Source organism: Oncorhynchus masou, chromosome 29 (genome assembly GCF_036934945.1).
Source record: "Oncorhynchus masou masou isolate Uvic2021 chromosome 29, UVic_Omas_1.1, whole genome shotgun sequence".
Taxonomy (NCBI): Eukaryota; Metazoa; Chordata; class Actinopteri; order Salmoniformes; family Salmonidae; genus Oncorhynchus; species Oncorhynchus masou.
This window is the reverse complement of record NC_088240.1, coordinates 72,346,026-72,367,066: the sequence shown is the minus strand read 5'-3', so window position 1 is coordinate 72,367,066 and position 21,041 is coordinate 72,346,026. Positions and strand designations below refer to the sequence as shown.

General features: G+C 45.9%; 1 protein-coding gene across 1 annotated transcript in view; it reads left to right on the top strand.

Moving 5' to 3' along the window:
* The first annotated feature begins 196 nt into the window (after positions 1 to 196).
* Positions 197 to 21,041, top strand: part of arhgap33 (Rho GTPase activating protein 33) — a 49,823-nt gene continuing 28,978 nt past the window's right edge. The window contains 3 exon segments of the mRNA XM_064946015.1: positions 197 to 648; positions 16,384 to 16,475; positions 17,592 to 17,676. Of these exon segments, the coding sequence (XP_064802087.1) occupies positions 643 to 648; positions 16,384 to 16,475; positions 17,592 to 17,676 (183 nt within the window). The 5' untranslated portion in view covers positions 197 to 642.

Genomic DNA, 21,041 nt, shown 5'->3' with positions numbered 1-21,041 from the left:
ATCAATGAAGATACAAAAAGTGTTTATCATTGTTGGCGTTAAAATAATGTTGTCTTATTTACGATTAACTAGAGCCTTACACTCAATCTTTACGTTTCCATAAAATACACATCACTTTGAGTTTTGGTATCGGCGGATAGACACTGCTTATCCACATTTCAACCACACGTGTGTAGAAACATCTCATTGCCTGAACTGAGGCAATGAATGCAGCCTACTAACGATGTAGAAAGGACGATTTTGCATGAACCGAGAACTTCTTCAGATTTCTAACTAGCAAATTATGTCGTCTATAATATGGAGACAGTTGTCTACATTTTCATCAGGATCTCGCTGAAAATTTGTTTTTTGCCAAAGCAACGAACTAGATTTCGCCACCCCCTCGTTGTTCCAGTCACTCCTCACAGTCCTGTCTTGGAGGGCTGGTTAGGAGGTCCTTTTTCGTGTTAGATTCACAACTAGCAATGATGCTTCAATATTTTCTAAATGTGAGGTAAACTATTGGCATAGTTTGCGAACGTTACATATCAAGAAGCGGAGGGCCACTTTAACGAATGCATCAAAACATTAATTTAAACCAGTGAGATTGGAATTTGCAGACGGAGCCCATCCGACCCTTTTCCCCCGAACCTGGATATCGGAATGGTGGTAAGTCATCATTTTTGTCTTAGTTCAGGCTGCATATGTCAGTAAACATGAGGCAAGTGAATAAAACGTTGTTTTTTTTAAAGTTTGGCAACAAAACATGTGATAGCTAGTTTTTCGTACCATGTCTGTCACATATGGCTAGTCTGTGTGGCAAACTGAAACAGAAGATGCTGTCCAGTCCGTTGTTGCCATTAGTTACAGGGACACTGCTGAACCTTGGCCTGTCACTGCTTCGCTCAAGTCATTTGATATGGTTGTCTTTATCTGACCAACTAAATTGTATAGCTAATGCTATAAAGCCAGATCCCATGTGGCTATGCCGTTTATTAGCTCAATTTAGCTAACTAACTAGTTACGTTATTTAATCTAGTGTGCTAGCTAGCTCCAGTTAGCCACATCGCGCGCCCCTCCCTTGAAATGCAAGCATGAATGGCGGTGTTGTCTCAGCCAGACAGGGTGATTCGGTTTTACTGGGCATTCGTCACTTGCCTTAATTCGAATATTTACGTGCTGTCTACAACGTGTCATCGTTTAACACAATCTAGCAAGGCTAGCTAATATTATGATTGCCTTGTTAGTTGCTAGATTGGCAGCTCAAAACAGTTTTGAAAACGGACCGTCTTTTGTCTACTCCGGCTGGGGCTTCCATTTCATTAATTGCGCGCAAGCCACAGTGATGTGCAGCTCTTTTCCAACGAACGTCATTCTCATAACAAAGGCACGGGATACTAATGTAGCTAATATGATTTTAAATTAGTTAGTACTAAAGAAACGAATGGTATTATGTTGCGCATATAAAACTAATCTGTTTCCCATTATCGGGCTGCAACGTTTTCAGATATAATATTGTTAATGTCCCTCTCAGGCGTGTAGATTACAATCGGTTCCAGGTAACTGTGTGTCAGCGTGATGAAGTAACACATCAAACCGTTCCAACGCTATGCAGTCGTCTCGCGCTATAACATCACTTCACTGACTTCATGTTTTCCTAAGGTAAAAGCGCTTTAGACTTGATGGTTAGTCATAGCTGTGCAACTTGAAATGGTCTTTTATTGAATGGAGTGATTGGCCTGCCAACTCCATTTTGATATAGTGTCTACTCCCCTGGAGTTATGCCGCGTTCACGTGCTCGTCAGATCTAGGAAACTCGGAAATGTCTGACTTCCTATATCTGACTAGCATGTGAACGTGTCATTATTCTTACATACAGCTGTGTTTGCAATAGACATGGGTTTTGCATACCAGTGGAACAGGTCGTTCTACCAGAGAATATGGTTGTTTATGATCAGAGGATACAAATCCCCTCCATCCACGAGTCTCCTGCTCTCAAGACTGACAATTAGTAATCTGGGTTAGGTCCCAAGACTGGCTCTTTGCCACAGCATAGGGTATTTCTGTCATTAATGATCAATCCATCATTAATCTCCCCAACCGCAGTGGACCCAGTATGTTACAGCTGAAACAGGCTGAACTAGTGCTTAGCTTCAGATTATGTCACCTATGTTTATTCTCAGACTGTACATTACATTTCCCTTGGAAAACTAGGAACAGCCAGGCCTATTTTATGCTTCTGTATTCTCTAATGCCTGGCCAAACAAGGCATGTGTGTCATTACTGCTTTTTCCTTTATGGAACTAAATCTTATGGTCTTCATTCTGACTCTGTTGGATTGACTCACTGGCTTCAGATAGATAGTTGGTTCCATGTTCTAGAGAAGCATTACTGTGTTGTCAGTCCTGAGTCTAAAACGTCGCTCAAGGCTATAGTTTAGCCTCCATCTCACAATCTCAAGACCCATTGGTTATGTTGACCTCCCTTGGTCTGAACCCTTTCCAAGTATCCTTGTATGTTGTCATTCAGATTCCATGTCCAGCTGGTGTAGCGTATCTTCGCCTGCTCTCCTCAATAGTCAGTTTGAGGATTAGCTCTGCCTCCAGTGTGAGCAGCAGTGGGCGATCAAGGTGTTTAATTACAAACCCAGCATCTTCATAACTCTGTCTGGCAGGAGCTGTGTGTTTCAGAGATTGAATGAGACTAAGACTGAGGGCCTGTGTGTCTGTGTGTACCATACAGAGACTGAGCGACTGAGACCGAGTGTGTGTCTGTGTGTATACCATACAGAGACTGAGCGACTGAGACCGAGTGTGTGTCTGTGTGTATACCATACAGAGACTGAGCGACTGAGACCGAGTGTGTGTCTGTGTGTATACCATACAGAGACTGAGCGACTGAGACCGAGTGTGTGTCTGTGTGTATACCATACAGAGACTGAGCGACTGAGACCGAGTGTGTGTCTGTGTGTATACCATACAGAGACTGAGCGACTGAGACCGAGTGTGTGTCTGTGTGTATACCATACAGAGACTGAGCGACTGAGACCGAGTGTGTGTCTGTGTGTATACCATACAGAGACTGAGCGACTGAGACCGAGTGTGTGTCTGTGTGTATACCATACAGAGACTGAGCGACTGAGACCGAGTGTGTGTCTGTGTGTATACCATACAGAGACTGAGCGACTGAGACCGAGTGTGTGTCTGTGTGTATACCATACAGAGACTGAGCGACTGAGACCGAGTGTGTGTCTGTGTGTATACCATACAGAGACTGAGCGACTGAGACCGAGTGTGTGTCTGTGTGTATACCATACAGAGACTGAGCGACTGAGACCGAGTGTGTGTCTGTGTGTATACCATACAGAGACTGAGCGACTGAGACCGAGTGTGTGTCTGTGTGTATACCATACAGAGACTGAGCGACTGAGACCGAGTGTGTGTCTGTGTGTATACTGTACTGAGACTGAGCGACTGAGACCGAGTGTGTGTCTGTGTGTATACTGTACTGAGACTGAGACGGAGACAGAAAAATACTGTTTGTGTCTTTGTTTCGAACAGACTGTTTATTTACAGCAGTTGGATGGACTCACTGGCTACATACCTAATTGATTTCCATTTAATCGTCTCATGTATGGTCACTTGCAATGTTCGGTAAGAGGAAAATCAATGCAGACTGATGGTAATGTTGTGTTAAGTGCCTTTTACGGTTGGACATTACATTTGCCAAACAAGAGTTATTCTGCTTCCTTTGCGTTGTTGGCGCAGTGTGCAGCCGGCTGCAGTTCAATGTGTGTGTAGTTTCTCTGTACGCATTTGGATTTGTAGTAAGACTATTATAAAGATTAGGCTTCCGTTGCAACACAAATTAGCCTATCCCAGCCCCAACTGAACTCAAATGCTAGTTGTTTTCAACACACTTGATTTAATGTAAATGCTCCCCTAGGATGCTCACTTGCCGACAGGAGAATGAAATGCTTGGCCTGTGGCTACCAACAGCTGAATGATAGGGGGCTCTTACTGTACAGAAAGGAACTCTCTAATAATACATCCTTTTTTATTTATGCATCATGCCCTGATGTGCTCTGGATAATTTAATCCTATTGAAGCTTGTTCCCAGCTGTTGTCCCTTCTTGCTACCATTGATGACCTGAGGAGTTGAAGTGGTAAGGGAAGTGCCTCAGTACACACACACACACTCCCTCCCTGTCCTCGGTGCGCCAGCGTTATTATCGCAAGAAAACATGAGAGGAATGGTTGATTTTGATGTTTGTCAGAATCAGCACTGCTGTTGTTACATAACCTCACATTCTATTCCACTATTCCCTTCCCCCCCCTCTGCCACTTGGGCTGCACAAATTACATAAAGATGCCCTCAATGTACACATTTGGTAGGGATAGAGAGAGACCCTAGACAGGAAGATGGAAAGGTAAAAAGCAAAGAGTTGGCACAGCAGGGCCACGCCCACCAATAATCCTCTCCATCGCTTCCTGTTTACTGTGAGGACCTCCTACTCCCTTCCTCTCTACCCTCATCTCTTGCTCACTCTATCTTCCCTAGAGATAGACACCTGTGTGGATCTGCCTGTAATGGAGAACAAACACAATACACACACAAATCAATGGCTGCTTACGGACTCTGTAACACTGGCATTCTGGCCACACCACCACCTCTGTCATTGGCCACTGGTTTGGTTCTTCACTGACCAATCATTATTTTATCACATACCGTATAATAAGAAACGAAACAAGCCTGGCTGCATTAGCAACAACGTTCAGTCACAAAGCAAGCGGTTTATGTTTGAGCAGAAATGAGGATGTGGAGAGCGGCACGGGGGGACTGGTTTAGGCAGGGCACAGCTCGTTGTCAGGGGTGACGGTCAGACAGTCCCCCTGTGTGCTCAGTGCTGCTCTCTGCTCGTCTCTACTTCCCCCTGCATGTGGACTCCCCGTGAGGACAGATGTTTAGAAAGATCTAGTTTGACCACCTCGGAGCACTACTACGCCTATTGTTTGTCCTGTGTGCTTTATTCCGTGGGATATTATTCAAGCAGATCGCCAAAATGTGCGTGCTCCATGTAGCGTAGTGTAGGCTATGTTATAGACTCATAACCCTAACCGACATGCAACGCAGGTCATCACCTCAACTAGCTGTCTGCTAGTTTTATTTATTAAATTAAAATTATTTTTTCCTACAGTGATAATGGTGAATTGAATTAACGCTAGGCTACAGCCAGGGGGCTGTTTAGTTGAGCATGTTAACATGTTGAGCATCTTTCAAGCTGCTCTCAAAGCAGGCCCTTTAGAGTGGTGCTGCTTCTCATGTGAGCCATCACTATGTTATTACCAGGTTATTACCTCATGCCATGTGAATAGTAAAGGGATCTTTGATCCCTGGTAGGTCTAGAAGTGAGCTATAAGCTGCGCTAAAGAGGCCTGACTGGGGACACCAGCCCTGTCCCTGACCCCTTTCCCAGGGCCTAAAGCTGGAACTGGGCTCACAGCGCTGCTGCTGACAGCTTGGGGGCAAGGGGCGTCACGGAGTCCCGCCTCAGGCCAGAGAAGGTCTGGGCGAGGGCACTGCCTCACGCCCTGTCACCCATCATCTCCTCTAACGCCCTCATAGAGGAGAAGCCAGCCGGCACCAGCCACGCCCGACGTGCGCACACACACACACCACACACACTACTCACCCTGGAGACTCTTTAATGGGTGCTTAACATTAGATCTCTGTGCTAATACTGTGTACGATCAGATATGGTTTATTTACAGTACATTAACCTGTATACAAACCTATGACTTTCTTCCCTTCTCCCTCTAACTAGTCCCCTCTCTCTGTCTGTTTTGGCCTGGAGGCTGGAATGTGTGCTATGCCAATATCTGTTTTGCCTCATGGATCACCCTTCTATCCATGACTTACAGTACAGTCAGTGCCTTCAAACCGGTTTTGCATTATGATTCATATCCTGTTTGTCCAAGCCCATATACAGCAGCTTGAAGAGACACTGACTTAACAGACAGCAAACCTGCCTATGCAGTACAGCCACCAAGTCACTATACTGAAGTGTAGCCCTCTGTCCATATACTATACATGCTAGCTCTATAGTTTAAAATCTTTCATGTTGCCTTGACATCCTCCAACTTGCTGAGGCAAGTCTCCAGAACCCCCCCCCCCCTGCCTTTACTGTGGCTAGCGACCTTGTTTCCCCCCACTAGACCTAGGCTCCACGTATGGGTAGTTTTTCTCCTGTTAGTGTTTTCATTCAGCCATTCTCTCTTTCCCTAATTCCTTTATGGTGTTTCTCTCTCTCCGCTGCAGTCAGATGCTCTGGGTGCCAGCTGTCTGCCCCTATAGAAACATCTGTTCTGAAGCCATGCCCACATTGTTCCGTACCAACACAAATGGCCCCCTCGTCCACTGTCCCGCATGTCTCGCTACACACACACCACACACTTGTTCACAACAGTCAGGCTTCTGATGAATTCACCCTCTTTCTTTTTCTTTCCTCTACTTCTTTCTTCCCCCACCTCTCTTTTTTCTTCTTTTTAGTCTTTTCTCTCCCTCTCTTGTGTGTCTCTATCTCACGTGGCTGCAGCTGGTATGAGGGCAGTGTTTGGTGTTTAGTATGCTGCTGGTGGCTCTGTGTCTTTCCTGTCGCGTGGAAGAAAGAGGACGGGGCTCCCAGAGAGGCGATTTTTGGGTAACGGGCGGTGGGGGGTGACAGGGACTGTTTGTTTCCCAGGGACCCTCTTCTGGAATGTCCATGATACAGTGCCTTGCGAAAGTATTCGGCCCCCTTGAACTTTGCGACCTTTTGCCAGGCTTTTGATTTCAGGCTTCAAACATAAAGATATAAAACTGTATTTTTTTGTGAAGAATCAACAACAAGTGGGACACAATCATGAAGTGGAACAACATTTATTGGATATTTCAAACTTTTTTAACAAATCAAAAACTGAAAAATTGGGCGTGCAAAATTATTCAGCCCCCTTAAGTTAATACTTTGTAGCGCCACCTTTTGCTGCGATTACAGCTGTAAGTCACTTGGGGTATGTCTCTATCAGTTTTGCACATCGAGAGACTGACATTTTTTCCCATTCCTCCTTGCAAAACAGCTCGAGCTCAGTGAGGTTGGATGGAGAGCATTTGTGAACAGCAGTTTTCAGTTCTTTCCACAGATTCTCGATTGGATTCAGGTCTGGACTTTGACTTGGCCATTCTAACACCTGGATATGTTTATTTTTGAACCATTCCATTGTAGATTTTGCTTTATGTTTTGGATCATTGTCTTGTTGGAAGACAAATCTCCGTCCCAGTCTCAGGTCTTTTGCAGACTCCATCGGGTTTTCTTCCAGAATGGTCCTGTATTTGGCTCCATCCATCTTCCCATCAATTTTAACCATCTTCCCTGTCCCTGCTGAAGAAAAGCATGCCCAAACCATGATGCTGCCACCACCATGTTTGACAGTGGGGATGGTATGTTCAGGGTGATGAGCTGTGTTGCTTTTACGCCAAATATAACGTTTTGCATTGTTGCCAAAAAGTACAATTTTGGTTTCATCTGATCAGAGCTCCTTCTTCCACATGTTTGGTGTGTCTCCCAGGTGGCTTGTGGCAAACTTTAAACAACACTTTTTATGGATATCTTTAAGAAATGGCTTTCTTCTTGCCACTCTTCCATAAAGGCCAGATTTGTGCAATATACAACTGATTGTTGTCCTATGGACAGAGTCTCCCACCTCAGCTGTAGATCTCTGCAGTTCATCCAGAGTGATCATGGGCCTCTTGGCTGCATCTCTGATCAGTCTTCTCCTTGTATAAGCTGAAAGTTTAGAGGGACGGCCAGGTCTTGGTAGATTTGCAGTGGTCTGATACTCCTTCCATTTCAATATTATCGCTTGCACAGTGCTCCTTGGGATGTTTAAAGCTTGGGAAATCTTTTTGTATCCAAATCCGGCTTTAAACTTCTTCACAACAGTATCTCGGACCTGCCTGGTGTGTTCCTTGTTCTTCATGATGCTCTGCGCTTTTAACGGACCTCTGAGACTATCACAGTGCAGGTGCATTTATACGGAGACTTGATTACACACAGGTAGATTGTATTATTAGTATCATTAGTCATTTAGGTCAACATTGGATCATTCAGAGATCCTCACTGAACTTTTTGCTGCACTGAAAGTAAAGGGGCTGAATAATTTTGCATGCCCAAGTTTTCAGTTTTTGATTTGTTAAAAAAGTTTGAAATATCCAATAAATGTCGTTCCACTTCATGATTGTGTCCCACTTGTTGTTGATTCTTCACAAAAAAATACAGTTTTATATCTTTATGTTTGAAGCCTGAAATGTGGCAAAAGGTCGCAAAGTTCAAGGGGGCCGAATACTTTCGCAAGGCACCGTAGAGCCCACCTTGCTCCATTCTTACACAGCCTAGAACCTCCCCAGTCTTCCATCTCAGCTAGCCTTCGCTATGGTTTCCATGCTTATGGCTTCCCATGCTTACTCAGGGAGATGGGAGAAGATTTGGGGGGCAGTGTTTGTTGCATTAGCCTGAAGGAGTACAGGGAGGGAGGGATGGGTGAGTGCGGTTCCTTTTTTGGGGTGTAGTTGGGGGTTGGGTGGGATCTATAGGAGTTGAGGGGATGGTGGGGCATGGCTGAATGGGAAGGCCTGTTTTTGTTCTGTGAAAGGTCAAAGGGCAGTGGGGGGGGCTAACGGAGCTCATGCATTAGAAACACACTCCCAGTAAAGTTGTTTTTGAGGCTGGGAGACATAAGAAGCACCCCTCTGGTACACCTCTACAGTGTTAGTGATGGCATACTACATCAATAACCAAGGGGCCTAATGTTGCGTGAAACATGAAAAGTAATCATGTGCAGTCTAGTGTTGTGACGTGACTATCTAACTGTACCTCACTGAGTGTGTTTACATGTGCCATTGGGCTGTCAACCTGCTGAATGACTTGACCCCTGGCCTCTTGTGTCTGGATCCAGGCTGATGTTTCTCCCCCATGTCCAGTTCCCAAGCTCCTGTCACCGTAGTAGCCCCTGGATTTGAACAACACAGTCCCTGTCTGTCTCTGTCACACCCCCCCCCCCCCCCCACGTGTGCAGTCTGTCCGGCGTGACAGATCAGCACTTGTAGCCACGACTGTACTTGCCCCAAACTGGCCCATTCACGTCACATTATCCCAGCCGCGACCACTTGCAGATGATGACAATAACGAAAAGAGCAGATTTGTGATGCCCATCCTCCTCACCCCACCTCCCCCGAATTGTCTCAAGATCCGTCTCCCAACATTACCCACTTATTCAGTCCTCAGAGAAAGAGGGGCTGACACTTCTATTACACTGGGTCGCTACGAAAGAGGGGAGGAGGGAGAGAGTTAGCATGAAAGGACACTCTTTGAACCTATTGTTCCCCCTGGAGAACGAGGGAAGGAAGGAACGAAGGGTGGAGAAGTGTAGGGGATTCTCATTGTCCTCTTTCATACAGAAAGTGTGTGAAATGGAGGAGTGAGAGAAGCAGGGGATGGGGCATGGAGGAGTAGCAGGGGGAGTTCTAGACAACAAGCAAAACTGTTGGAGCAGCTGGGTTACACAAACAGACATTTACCTTTTGGGCTGTAGTATTCTCTGTTGGCAAGCCAGACCCAGCCAACCATCCCAAGCCAACGTTGTGCTGTGACCTGAAGAGGACAGACCCAAGACTCCTTGACTGTGAAGACAGCGTCGCTTGGAATGGGGCGGTTTACTGACCGTGGGAGAAAAGGGACAATAACAAATGGCTCTTCTTCTGCTTGACTGACCCTCTATCCTATTGTCTTATTTTGGGGTCAAGATCCAGGACACCTGCTGAGCCTCAGAGAGCAGAGAGGCAGAGACAAAACAATCATCGTAATAATAGCCAGCCAGAGATTTAGTTATGAGAGATTTGTCAGGATTGATTTATGCAGAGTGGTTTTGAGCTTGTTTTTCAGTCGTCATATATATATATGTGTGTGTGTGTGTGTGTGTGTGTGTGTGTGTGTGTGTGTGTGTGTGTGTGTGAGTGAGACCCACTTCACTCAACACACCTACAGGCATGAGAGAGTTGCTTGCCACTGTCGCTACACCAACATCTGTGTCAAGTTCAGAGTCTGTAGTGGAATGAGAGAAGCTCACACACCCTTGCACACACCGTCCAGTTCACCCCACATCGTCGAGCACATTTGAGCCTGCTTAAACCCTCTCAATCGCACAAGCATAGAAGTAGTTGAATCAGACTCTCACACCATTATTTTTCATTCCCTGTGACACACTCTAGCATGCACATCCACACACACACACACACTCTAGCATGCACATCCACACACACACTTATCCTACTCTGACATCCTGTCCACCTAAATCTTATCCATGCAGTCCTTTTATAAGCTCGAGAAAGCACACAATCTCCCTCTCACGGCCTGACATGCAAAAATACGTTGCGTTACCATAGCGACACTGCCCACATGACGGGAGATCTCGGGAGATCTCGGCAACTGTTGGTAAGGCTCTGGCTGACTAGAAAGCATGAAGCCACTTCCCACATCATAAACACCAATGTCTGCTCTGCACAGACCAACAGGCTGCCCACTGACTCTAGTCAACATTTTAAGCACACTCGATGCCTGTGACTTAGTAAGGTTAGTAAGGAACAGTCTCACTCTTGTGATTCATAGGGTAGAGTAGGCCTAGCCGAACTCCCTACAATTACGAAGCCTAACCATGTGACTTTGGACTGTTGTAGGAGTTGAATGGCAGAGGCTATAATAGAATGATCATTGGGCAGATTCACTTGCAGAGAATTCCCTCCTACACACACATTCAAATCAATGGCAATGTTTTTGTATGTTTTTTTTAGGGGCATTGTTACATAGCAGCAGAATACTCCCCCTCCCAGAGAGAACTTCACTGATACTCTTTGATACTTTTCTAATGTGCCTTGAACCTCAAGCCCCCCCCCCCACACACACGACTTAGGCATACTTTAGAAGGAACAACACTGTCACATTTAACCCATTTCCTCAGCGTGTTGACCCCTGTGTATGACCCATGTCTGTTTGCTCCTCTCCCACCTCCAACTAACTAGATTAGCCAACTCCCCTGAGACAGACAGACACTTCACTCTGCTGTAATACTGGGAAGCCCAAGCACAATGATGCTGTCCGTGCTGACAACCTCACAGGTTATACTGTTAGAAATGGTATGCGACTGACTTATCGAAATACCAAGGGTTGTTGTCAACAAAGAGTATTCAAAACCAGCATAGGCATTTGAGATCTGTGGGTTATGGGTTAGATGGCACTATTGTAGGGATGGTTCTGTATGGGAATCAAGTGACCTTTTAATTGTGTCAGAGTGGAGAAGACTTTCAGAGCAGTGGTATTGATGCATGGCCTTGTTACGTTAGATCAGAGCTGGTTGGTTAAGGTTTGGCTCTTTCTGATGGAGCGTGAACAGTCAGCCAAGTCCTCTCGCTCCAGCTCTCAACACAGGCCACTTCGTGTTACAGCAAAGCTCAATAGAATTGTTTTTATTTATTTATATTTAATTTTTTTACCCTCAAACAATTAGGCTAAACAAAAGTCTGACCTTCTCTCCAGAATCAACTTTGAACTCAACTTACTCAAATCCCTCAAGGAAGCAGTCTAGAGTGTATTGTCTCTTGTCTACACACATTAAGCCTCTTGTATGAAGGGACAGAAATTAAATGTGCTTCCTTCGTTTTCTTTTTCTGTGTGAAGTGTCGTGACCCCAGTGGGTTGGGAAATGCACCATGTTTATACGCGCTATGAGCCGGACAGTCATGTCTGGTAAGTCTACGTCTACCCAAACTGTCTGTATGCACCTCTTTATGTCTGTGGGTACTTATTGTGCCTGTCTATGCGTGGTATGGTGGTCTGTCTGCACATGTGTGTAAATATACATACTTGTGCATGCGGTCAACAATTATTACAAGTATTGTCTATCTCTGTATGTCGTCAGCACGATAATGTCTGTGTGTGTGGCTTTACCCAGTGTGGTGTGAGTGATCTGCTATTCTGGGGAGACATTCTATCTATGTTATCTCTGTGGCCTGTACAGTATGCATGCTTGTTTTGTCTTATTCCCCTGTGTCTCCATAGTGGTCATGTCTCTGTGTGGCACTGTTTGCCACAGAACAGTGGGAAATGTTCATTATGGCATGTAGTTATGGACCAGAAACTACCCAGCAATGGATGACTTTGTACCAGTGTTGGCGAGGATCCTCTGAAAATATTGATTACCAAGCTACCAATTACTTCACACTGGAGGAAGAAAAACTACACTAGAGTTACTTTGAAAAAGTAGTTCACCAGATCCAACTACTTTGTGATAAATTATCATATCAAAATCTGAAATGTCATTGACTACAATTTGTTAAACCAGATCTTTCTGAAGTAAGATAACAGAATGTGCATATTAAACACAAACTGTCTTTCAAATGAGAATTAGGGGAAGGGCTGATGCCAAAAAAGATAAATTCTTGTCTACTTCAGCCATATCTTCTTTTCTATTTGCAAGAAGAGTAGTGTATAGTTCCAGTAGTTAGCTACACCGCTACATGGCAACAAAAAAAGTTATTAACTATGTACTAAAACACTACCAAGATTGGAATTTAGTAAACTACATTTTGAAGTTGGTGGTAGTTTCAGTTACTTGTTGAACTACATGTAGTTCACTTCTCCCCAACACTGGGTAGATGCTGGGTAGAGCTGGTGCTGAACAACTGCAGCCGCTCTTCCCAAACAAGATCAGAGTTCCTGTTTTCCCGGTCCCTAAAGAGAGGCTGGAATACCAGGCATGCATTACATGGACTGTTGTTGGATCAGGGCACAAACATTCAAACTATGAGGTGAGATCTGATGACAGCGGCCTTACTGAGAGAACCAGGGCTTATCATTTAAAGATGTCTAAACTGAGAGGGGGTTTATATAGCATGCTGGATCCTCTAGACTCAACAGAACACGGTTTCTAGGTCAGCCTACTATAGAGTTCTTCTCTGTACCACCAAGACTCCCTCCTCTTGGTCTTGTCGAAGCATCAAACGTGACACCTTTTTATTGCCCCCTTATGTGGTTTTGCTATGATGTGGAGGTTGTGTTGCCCTGTTTAACTGGCAGTTGTCGCCAGATAGATTAGGAAGGAAACCAAGCGTTTATATAAAGCGACCGACCGCCCGTCAGTCTGTCTCCTGCCCCTCACAGAACAGCTGAGAAGCCTGAGCTCTGGCAATGGCCCAGGGTTCAGATCGCTGTGTGTGTTCACACCATGAAATATTCAACAGTCAAGCATGTGTCTGTGCACACGCACACAGACGTAACCGCCAGGTATGCTAGGTCCACTTACCTGTCCCACTGAGCAGAATGCACTGAGAAGGGACAGTGATGGCTGGGCGGAGGTAGCCATGGGAGACCGATGGTGACAGACAGATGGATGGACAGAGGAGATACATAGCACTGGAGATGGACTACACCAACATCTAAAAAGAACCCCCGCCCCCCTTGAAAGGGCTCCTCAATATGTTCAAGAAGAGGAGGATGCAGAAGGTAGAGAACAGGAGGTGGAGAGAAAGTGGGCTGCTGTGGAATTAATGAGGGTGGTGAGAGTGAATGCCTGCTGGGGTTATTACCCTGCCTGAATGCCATTAGGATTCTAATGTCTTTGGTTTTGGTCCGAAGAAGACCTGTTGCTGGACAACAATACCTACTAGAGCCTAGTCTCTTAGGATTAACTCCTGCTATTGTCCCTGAAGGCTGTGTGTGGATACTGCCCTGCTCTGACCGCCTGCCTGTGTCTCTGACCGTCTAGCTAACTGTTGTTTGGAAGCGGTGGCTTCCATGGCAGATCTAGTTTCAGGTGTCTATTGTGCCATACCGGCTGCCCGTGAAACTCTAGCCTGGTGTAGAGTGAAGAGGGGTGTGGAGTTACTGGAAGAGCAACGACATGGCGTGGTTCTCTACGTGGTCCGCTAATGACCTTTAGCATCCATTAATGTACCAGTCGGGTGGTGACCTAAGGTTTTACAATGTTGGAGATGGAATGAATGCATGTTGCAGACAGTCAGTGCAGACTGGATACAGGCCAGGGTTCTTGTCTTTAAATACCTCATCCCCTGCTTTGTAATGATGGACTCTCAGCTCGTTGAGTTTCTCTGCTCTTGCCACGTTGTCAGAGGGATTGAGTCGAGGCTAAGGGGCCGGCCTGTACTGAGGGCTGAACAGACACATCTTGGTGTGTGGTACGCTCAATGCTGAAGTGATGCAGCGCTGATGTATTCTGATTAAGCCTAGCTGTGCCCAGTTTAGCCCCAGTGCTTTCAGCCTCTATGGGTCCCGCTGAGTGCGTACACACACACACACACACACACACACACACACACACACACACACACACACACACACACACACAGGTGGAGGCAGGTTTGTCCAGGCTTACTGTTAACAGTCAATTTACCACAGCAAGCCTATGCCAGGTGCTCGCTCGCCCACTCTCCCACTCACTCACCCAGGAACGGTGAGGGTGTCAGTTGTCCCTAAGCGATTGACCAGGACCAGTTTGGGCTTGTAAGGTCAGTCACGGGAGGAGTAGTACTGATCCTAGGCCAATACTCTGAGGAGTAATGTTTTTCCCTGGAGCTGCAGTACTCTATCCAGCTCTGCATCCTCTGCTTCTGCTGAGGAATAACCTGTGAACAGACGTGCTGTCCCAAATCACAACTGATTCACAACTGATTCACAACTGGGAAGGTTTTAAAAGCCCAGTTCTTTTCATTGCTGTATCCTTTAAAGGTGTTGCAGGAGCCCATGACAGGCCGAGTAGTGGAGAATCTGATCTTCAACCTGGCTTGCACCCTTCCAAACTGTATCCAGTCTGCTATTGTCACAGTCTGTTGGCATGTGAGAGTGAGACATTGTAAGATAGGCCAACTCTCCGAAGAAGCAGTAGATTCTCTTACACTTGTTCAGGTAGAGGCCTTTAGCGTCTGAACATGGGGTTTTGATATTTGATCCCATTTGAGTATTTGAAGGAGATTCGGGAGTCACTCATCCACATACTTTTAGCCTAATTCCCATCTCATCCTCCCTCCATTTGGGCAAAACCATTTCTCACTGTCTATGTTGTGAATGGAGATGGTTGTCACCAATTCATCTCATGGGGGTTTCAACCCTGCCTATTTTACTTATTTATTTTTATTTAACTAGGCAAGTCAGTTAATAGCAAATTCTTATTTACAATGACGGCCTACCAGGGAACAGTGGGTTAACTGCCTTGTTCAGGGGCAGAATGACAGATTTTTACCTTGTCAGCTCGGGGATTCGATTCAGCAAACTTTGTTACAACGCTCTAACCACTAGGCTACCTGCTGCCTCTGAGTCTATTTGGGACATATTTCCCTGACAACAGACAAATTACTTCAGTTAGCCTCTACCAAAGCCTTATGGGTGTAATATACACTGGTCATGTGTGAAAAATGGCTTGTTTATGTACACACACACACTGAGTGATTGATGTTCGTTCCCTCTGGTGGTTGACAGCTCATCATTGCTGCTACCTGTTTGTGTAGGAGTGGGTGTGTTGTGTGTTGGTTTGCATTCATCAGCTGGATAATATGGAAAGGAGGTGGATATTGACATTGAGAGAGGGAGAGCAAGAGAGGTATGAATGAAAATGGGGACAAATATTTGTCTTTCGTTCATTTGTGATGACGATTACATGGCTGTATGCTGGCTTTAGAGATGAGTGAAGGCAGACCTAAAGCCAGAGGGAGAGGAGGGGTGTGTGTCTGGCTTGCCGTAGGGCCTGTGAAGGTGTGAACCGTGTGATGGTTAGAGCTATGTTTCCACCTGCTGTTGAGTCAGTATGAGTCAGTGCGCATTCAGCTCCGCTGTGTGACGGCTGCTGCATCGTCATGCAGATTCTGACAGGAAGGACTGGATACGCGCAGGGGACAGGGATTTACTAACTAACAGCTTATATATGCTACAGCATGTGAAGTAGAATCAAACACAGCTACCACTACTACACTTTGCTCTGTCCTCTGCAGTGGTGTTAGTTGTGCTGTGTTTGTGTAAATATCTTCTGCATGTTCTGTACTGTAGTCAGGAGTGACATCATGGGGCTGAGGAAGTTGCTTTGACCAAGTCAAATCACTGTCAAGAAGGAAGAGATTTTATAGATGGTGTAGCCTATAAACCATACTTTGACGATAGTAGATATCTAGATATCTCCTGGTTAATGTCCTCCCGATCTCCCTTTGAGGTACAGTCTTGACCACCACCCCAGAGACAGACAGACACCATGTAACGTGGCCTGTTGACTGTTGTTTTACTAACTATCTTTTTCCTCTTTCTCCCTCCCGAAGGCTTGGAGCACCGATAATCTGGACACTTCCGGGGAGCCCACTACCCGCTCCGTGGGCACCACTGCCAACTTGAAGGGGAAGATGAGCAAGAGGTGATACTGCCACTAAGACTGGCACACTGCCCTCCAGGTCTTAATCATTTCACTGAGGGTGGATTGGAACAGTTAAAGATCATTTTAAAGAGGGTGGAACAAGTACACTGCTGACCTGCACATGGGAAATGTGACTGCAGTGTAGTTACAGGACGCAGAAGTGGTGTGAAATGTGAACCATTAGGCACCGATGGAACTTTGGTGCCAGACAAGGGATGCCAAGCATAGACTGAGAGGAAGGGTGTATATTATATATATATTGTAGTATTTCAGGTTCACTATACTTTGTAGCTGTGCTCTGTGATGAATGCCCTTGTATGGACATCGCTGTCAGGTATTAAACCACTTCTGTGGAGACACGGGTCGGAGAGAAGTTTATACACAAACACATACAGGGAACCTCAGAACTTCCCTTACAGACCACGCAGTGCTGTGAAACAGGACGTTCCCCAGTTTCATTTCCCCCTGGCTGTGGTGAGATTATGTGGTAGTTGATAGTGGGAGGTTGATGTGATGTGAAGCTTAGAGGAGTGAGTGGTGTCACTGATAAAGTCTGGCCCTGGTCACCGCAGGTTGGCATGAAACCTAACCTTAACCACACTGCTAAACCTAATGCCTAACCTTAAATTTAAGACCAAAAGCACATTTTTGTTTTCGTGCCTTTTTACAATATAGCCAAATTTGACTTTGCAGCTGGCCCATCTAGCAGAAGTCGCTCACTTTTGCCTGCAGGGCAAGATTCATGACAAACATCGAGCTGCAAAAATCACCATGCAATGGAACTGCCACAGTCAGTGTGTGCATTTGAGAGTAGGGACATGCAAAGCAGTCTGCCCAGGGTGGTTTCTGTTCACACGAGAACCATTGTCACTGTCAAGCTCCCATAGCGACAGCTTTGTTTGTCCTGGAGCTTCTCCTAACCTGAGTGTAAGTCTACTAATTCACCCAAACATAGACAGACTGTATACAGGGCTTCTACTGCTGCACTAACGTTAAAACAGTGTTGGTCTGCTGCTGTTCAAGACAAATACATTCTCTGTATTGTGACTCTCACTCTGTGACTGTATAATGCTGTTATTTAATCTAATCTGACTGCTGTGTGTGTTTCTATCTCAGGCTGTCTGTTGTGAAAGGTCACTTCCCTAAGCTCGTTGACTGTGCCCACTTCCACTATGACAATGTGGAGTTTGGCTCCATCGAGGTAGGTTTCGACGCAATCATTCAATCAAATGTATTTATAAAGCCCTTCTTACATCAGCTGATGTCACAAAGTGCTGTACAGAAACCCAGCCTAAAACCCCAAACAGCAAGCAATACAGGTGAAGAAGCACGGTGGCTCGGAAAAACTCCCTAGAAAGGCCAGAACCGAGAAAGAAACCTAGAGAGGAACCAGGCTATGAGGGGTGGTCAGTCCTCTTCTGGCTGTGCTGGGTGGAGATTATAACAGAACATGGCCAAGATGTTCAAATGTTCATAGATGACCAGCATGGTCAAATAATAATAATAATCACAGTGGTTATCGAGGGTGCAACAGGTCAGCACCTCAGGAGTAAATGTCAGTTGGCTTTTCATAGCCGATCATTCAGAGTATGTATTCAGCTCCTGCTGTCTCTAGAGAGTTGAAAACAGCAGGTCTGGGACAGGTAACGAGACTGGACACAAGACTGTGCGTGTGGACTAAAATGCCCATTTTAGAAATGTAAACTACAAAGATGTCCTGCTTGGCTGACTGTAAATTAAGTGTGTTTTAACTATGTCTATTACTAACGTCATAGGTGCTCATGGATGTTCCAGTGGCCTGCATTATAATCCCAGCCTCATGCTGTAATGTTGCTGTAGTGACGACAACCCCAGCCTCATGTTGTAATGTTACTGTGGTGACGACAACCCCAGCCTCATGTTGTGATGTTACTGTAGTGACGACAACCCCAGCCTCATGCTGTGATGTTACTGTAGTGACGACAACCCCAGCCTCATGCTGTGATGTTACTGTAGTGACGACAACCCCAGCCTCATGCTGTGATGTTACTGTAGTGACGACAACCCCAGCCTCATGCTGTGACGTTACTGTAGTGATGACAACCCCAGCCTCATGCTGTGATGTTACTGTAGTGACGACAACCCCAGCCTCATGCTGTGACGTTACTGTAGTGACGACAACCCCAGCCTCATGCTGTGACGTTACTGTAGTGACGACAACCCCAGCCTCATGTTGTAATGTTACTGTAGTGACGACAACCCCAGCCTCATGCTGTGATGTTACTGTAGTGACGACAACCCCAGCCTCATGCTGTGATGTTACTGTAGTGACGACAACCCCAGCCTCATGCTGTGACGTTACTGTAGTGACAACAACCCCAGCCTCATGCTGTAATGTTACTGTAGTGACGACAACCCCAGTCTCATGCTGTGATGTTACTGTAGTGACAACAACCCCAGCCTCATGCTGTAATGTTACTGTAGTGACGACAACCCCAGCCTCATGCTGTGATGTTACTGTAGTGACGACAACCCCAGCCTCATGCTGTGATGTTACTGTAGTGATGACAACCCCAGCCTCATGCTGTGACGTTACTGTAGTGACGACAACCCCAGCCTCATGCTGTGACGTTACTGTAGTGATGACAACCCCAGCCTCATGCTGTGATGTTACTGTAGTGACGACAACCCCAGCCTCATGCTGTGATGTTACTGTAGTGACGACAACCCCAGCCTCATGCTGTGATGTTGCTGTAGTGACGACAACCCCAGCCTCATGCTGTGATGTTACTGTAGTGACGACAACCCCAGCCTCATGCTGTGATGTTACCGTAGTGATGACAGCCTCATGATGTAATGTTACTATAGTGACGACAACCCCAGCCTCATGCTGTAATGTTACTATAGTGACGACAACCCCAGCCTCATGCTGTGATGTTACTGTAGTGACGACAACCCCAGCCTCATGCTGTGATGTTACTGTAGTGACGACAACCCCAGCCTCATGCTGTGATGTTACTGTAGTGACGACAACCCCAGCCTCATGCTGTAATATTACTGTAGTGATGACAACCCCAGCCTCATGCTGTGATGTTACTGTAGTGACGACAGACTCATGTTGTAATGTTACTGTAGTGATGACAGCCTCATGTTGTGATGTTACTGTAGTGACGACAACCCCAGCCTCATGTTGTAATGTTACTGTAGTGATGACAACCCCAGCCTCATGTTGCAATGTTACTGTAGTGACGACAACCCCAGCCTCATGCTGTGATGTTACTGTAGTGACGACAACCCCAGCCTCATGCTGTAATGTTACTGTAGTGACGACAACCCCAGTCTCATGCTGTGACGTTACTGTAGTGACGACAACCCCAGCCTCATGCTGTGATGTTACTGTAGTGACGACAACCCCAGCCTCATGCTGTGATGTTACTGTAGTGACAACAACCCCAGCCTCATGCTGTGATGTTACTGTAGTGACGACAGCCTCATGTTGTAATGTTACTGTAGTGATGACAGCCTCATGTTGTGATGTTACTGTAGTGACGACAACCCCAGCCTCATGTTGTAATGTTACTGTAGTGATGACAACCCCAGCCTCATGATGTAATGTTACTATAGTGACGACAACCCCAGCCTCATGCTGTGATGTTACTGTAGTGACGACAACCCCAGTCTCATGCTGTGACGTTACTGTAGTGACGACAACCCCAGCCTCATGCTGTGACGTTACTGTAGTGACGACAACCCCAGCCTCATGCTGTAACGTTACTGTAGTGACGACAGCCTCATGCTGTAATGTTACTGTAGTGACGACAGCCTCATGCTGTAATGTTACTGTAGTGACGACAGCCTCATGTTGTAATGTTACTGTAGTGACGACAACCCCAGCCTCATGCCTGTAATATTACTGTAGTGACGACAACCCCAGCCTCATGCCTGTAATATTACTGTAGTGATGACAATCCCAGCCTCATGTTGTAATATTACTGTAGTGACGACAACCCCAGCCTCATGTTGTAATGTTACTGTAGTGACGACAACCCCAGCCTCATGCCTGTAATATTACTGTAGTGATGACAACCCCAGCCTCATGTTGTAATATTACTGTAGTGACGACAACCCCAGCCTCATGTTGTAATGTTACTGTAGTGACGACAACCCCAGCCTCATGTCTGTAATATTACTGTAGTGACGACAACCCCAGTCTCATGCCTGTAATATTACTGTAGTGATGACAACCCCAGCCTCATGTTGTAATATTACTGTAGTGACGACAACCCCAGCCTCATGTTGTAATGTTACTGTAGTGACGACAACCCCAGCGTCATGTTGTAATGTTACTGTAGTGACGACAACCCCAGCCTCATGCTGTGATGTTACTGTAGTGACGACAACCCCAGCCTCATGCTGTGATGTTACTGTAGTGACGACAACCCCAGCCTCATGTTGTAATGTTACTGTAGTGACGACAACCCCAGCCTCATGCTGTGATGTTACTGTAGTGACGACAACCCCAGTCTCATGCCTGTAATATTACTGTAGTGATGACAACCCCAGCCTCATGTTGTAATATTACTGTAG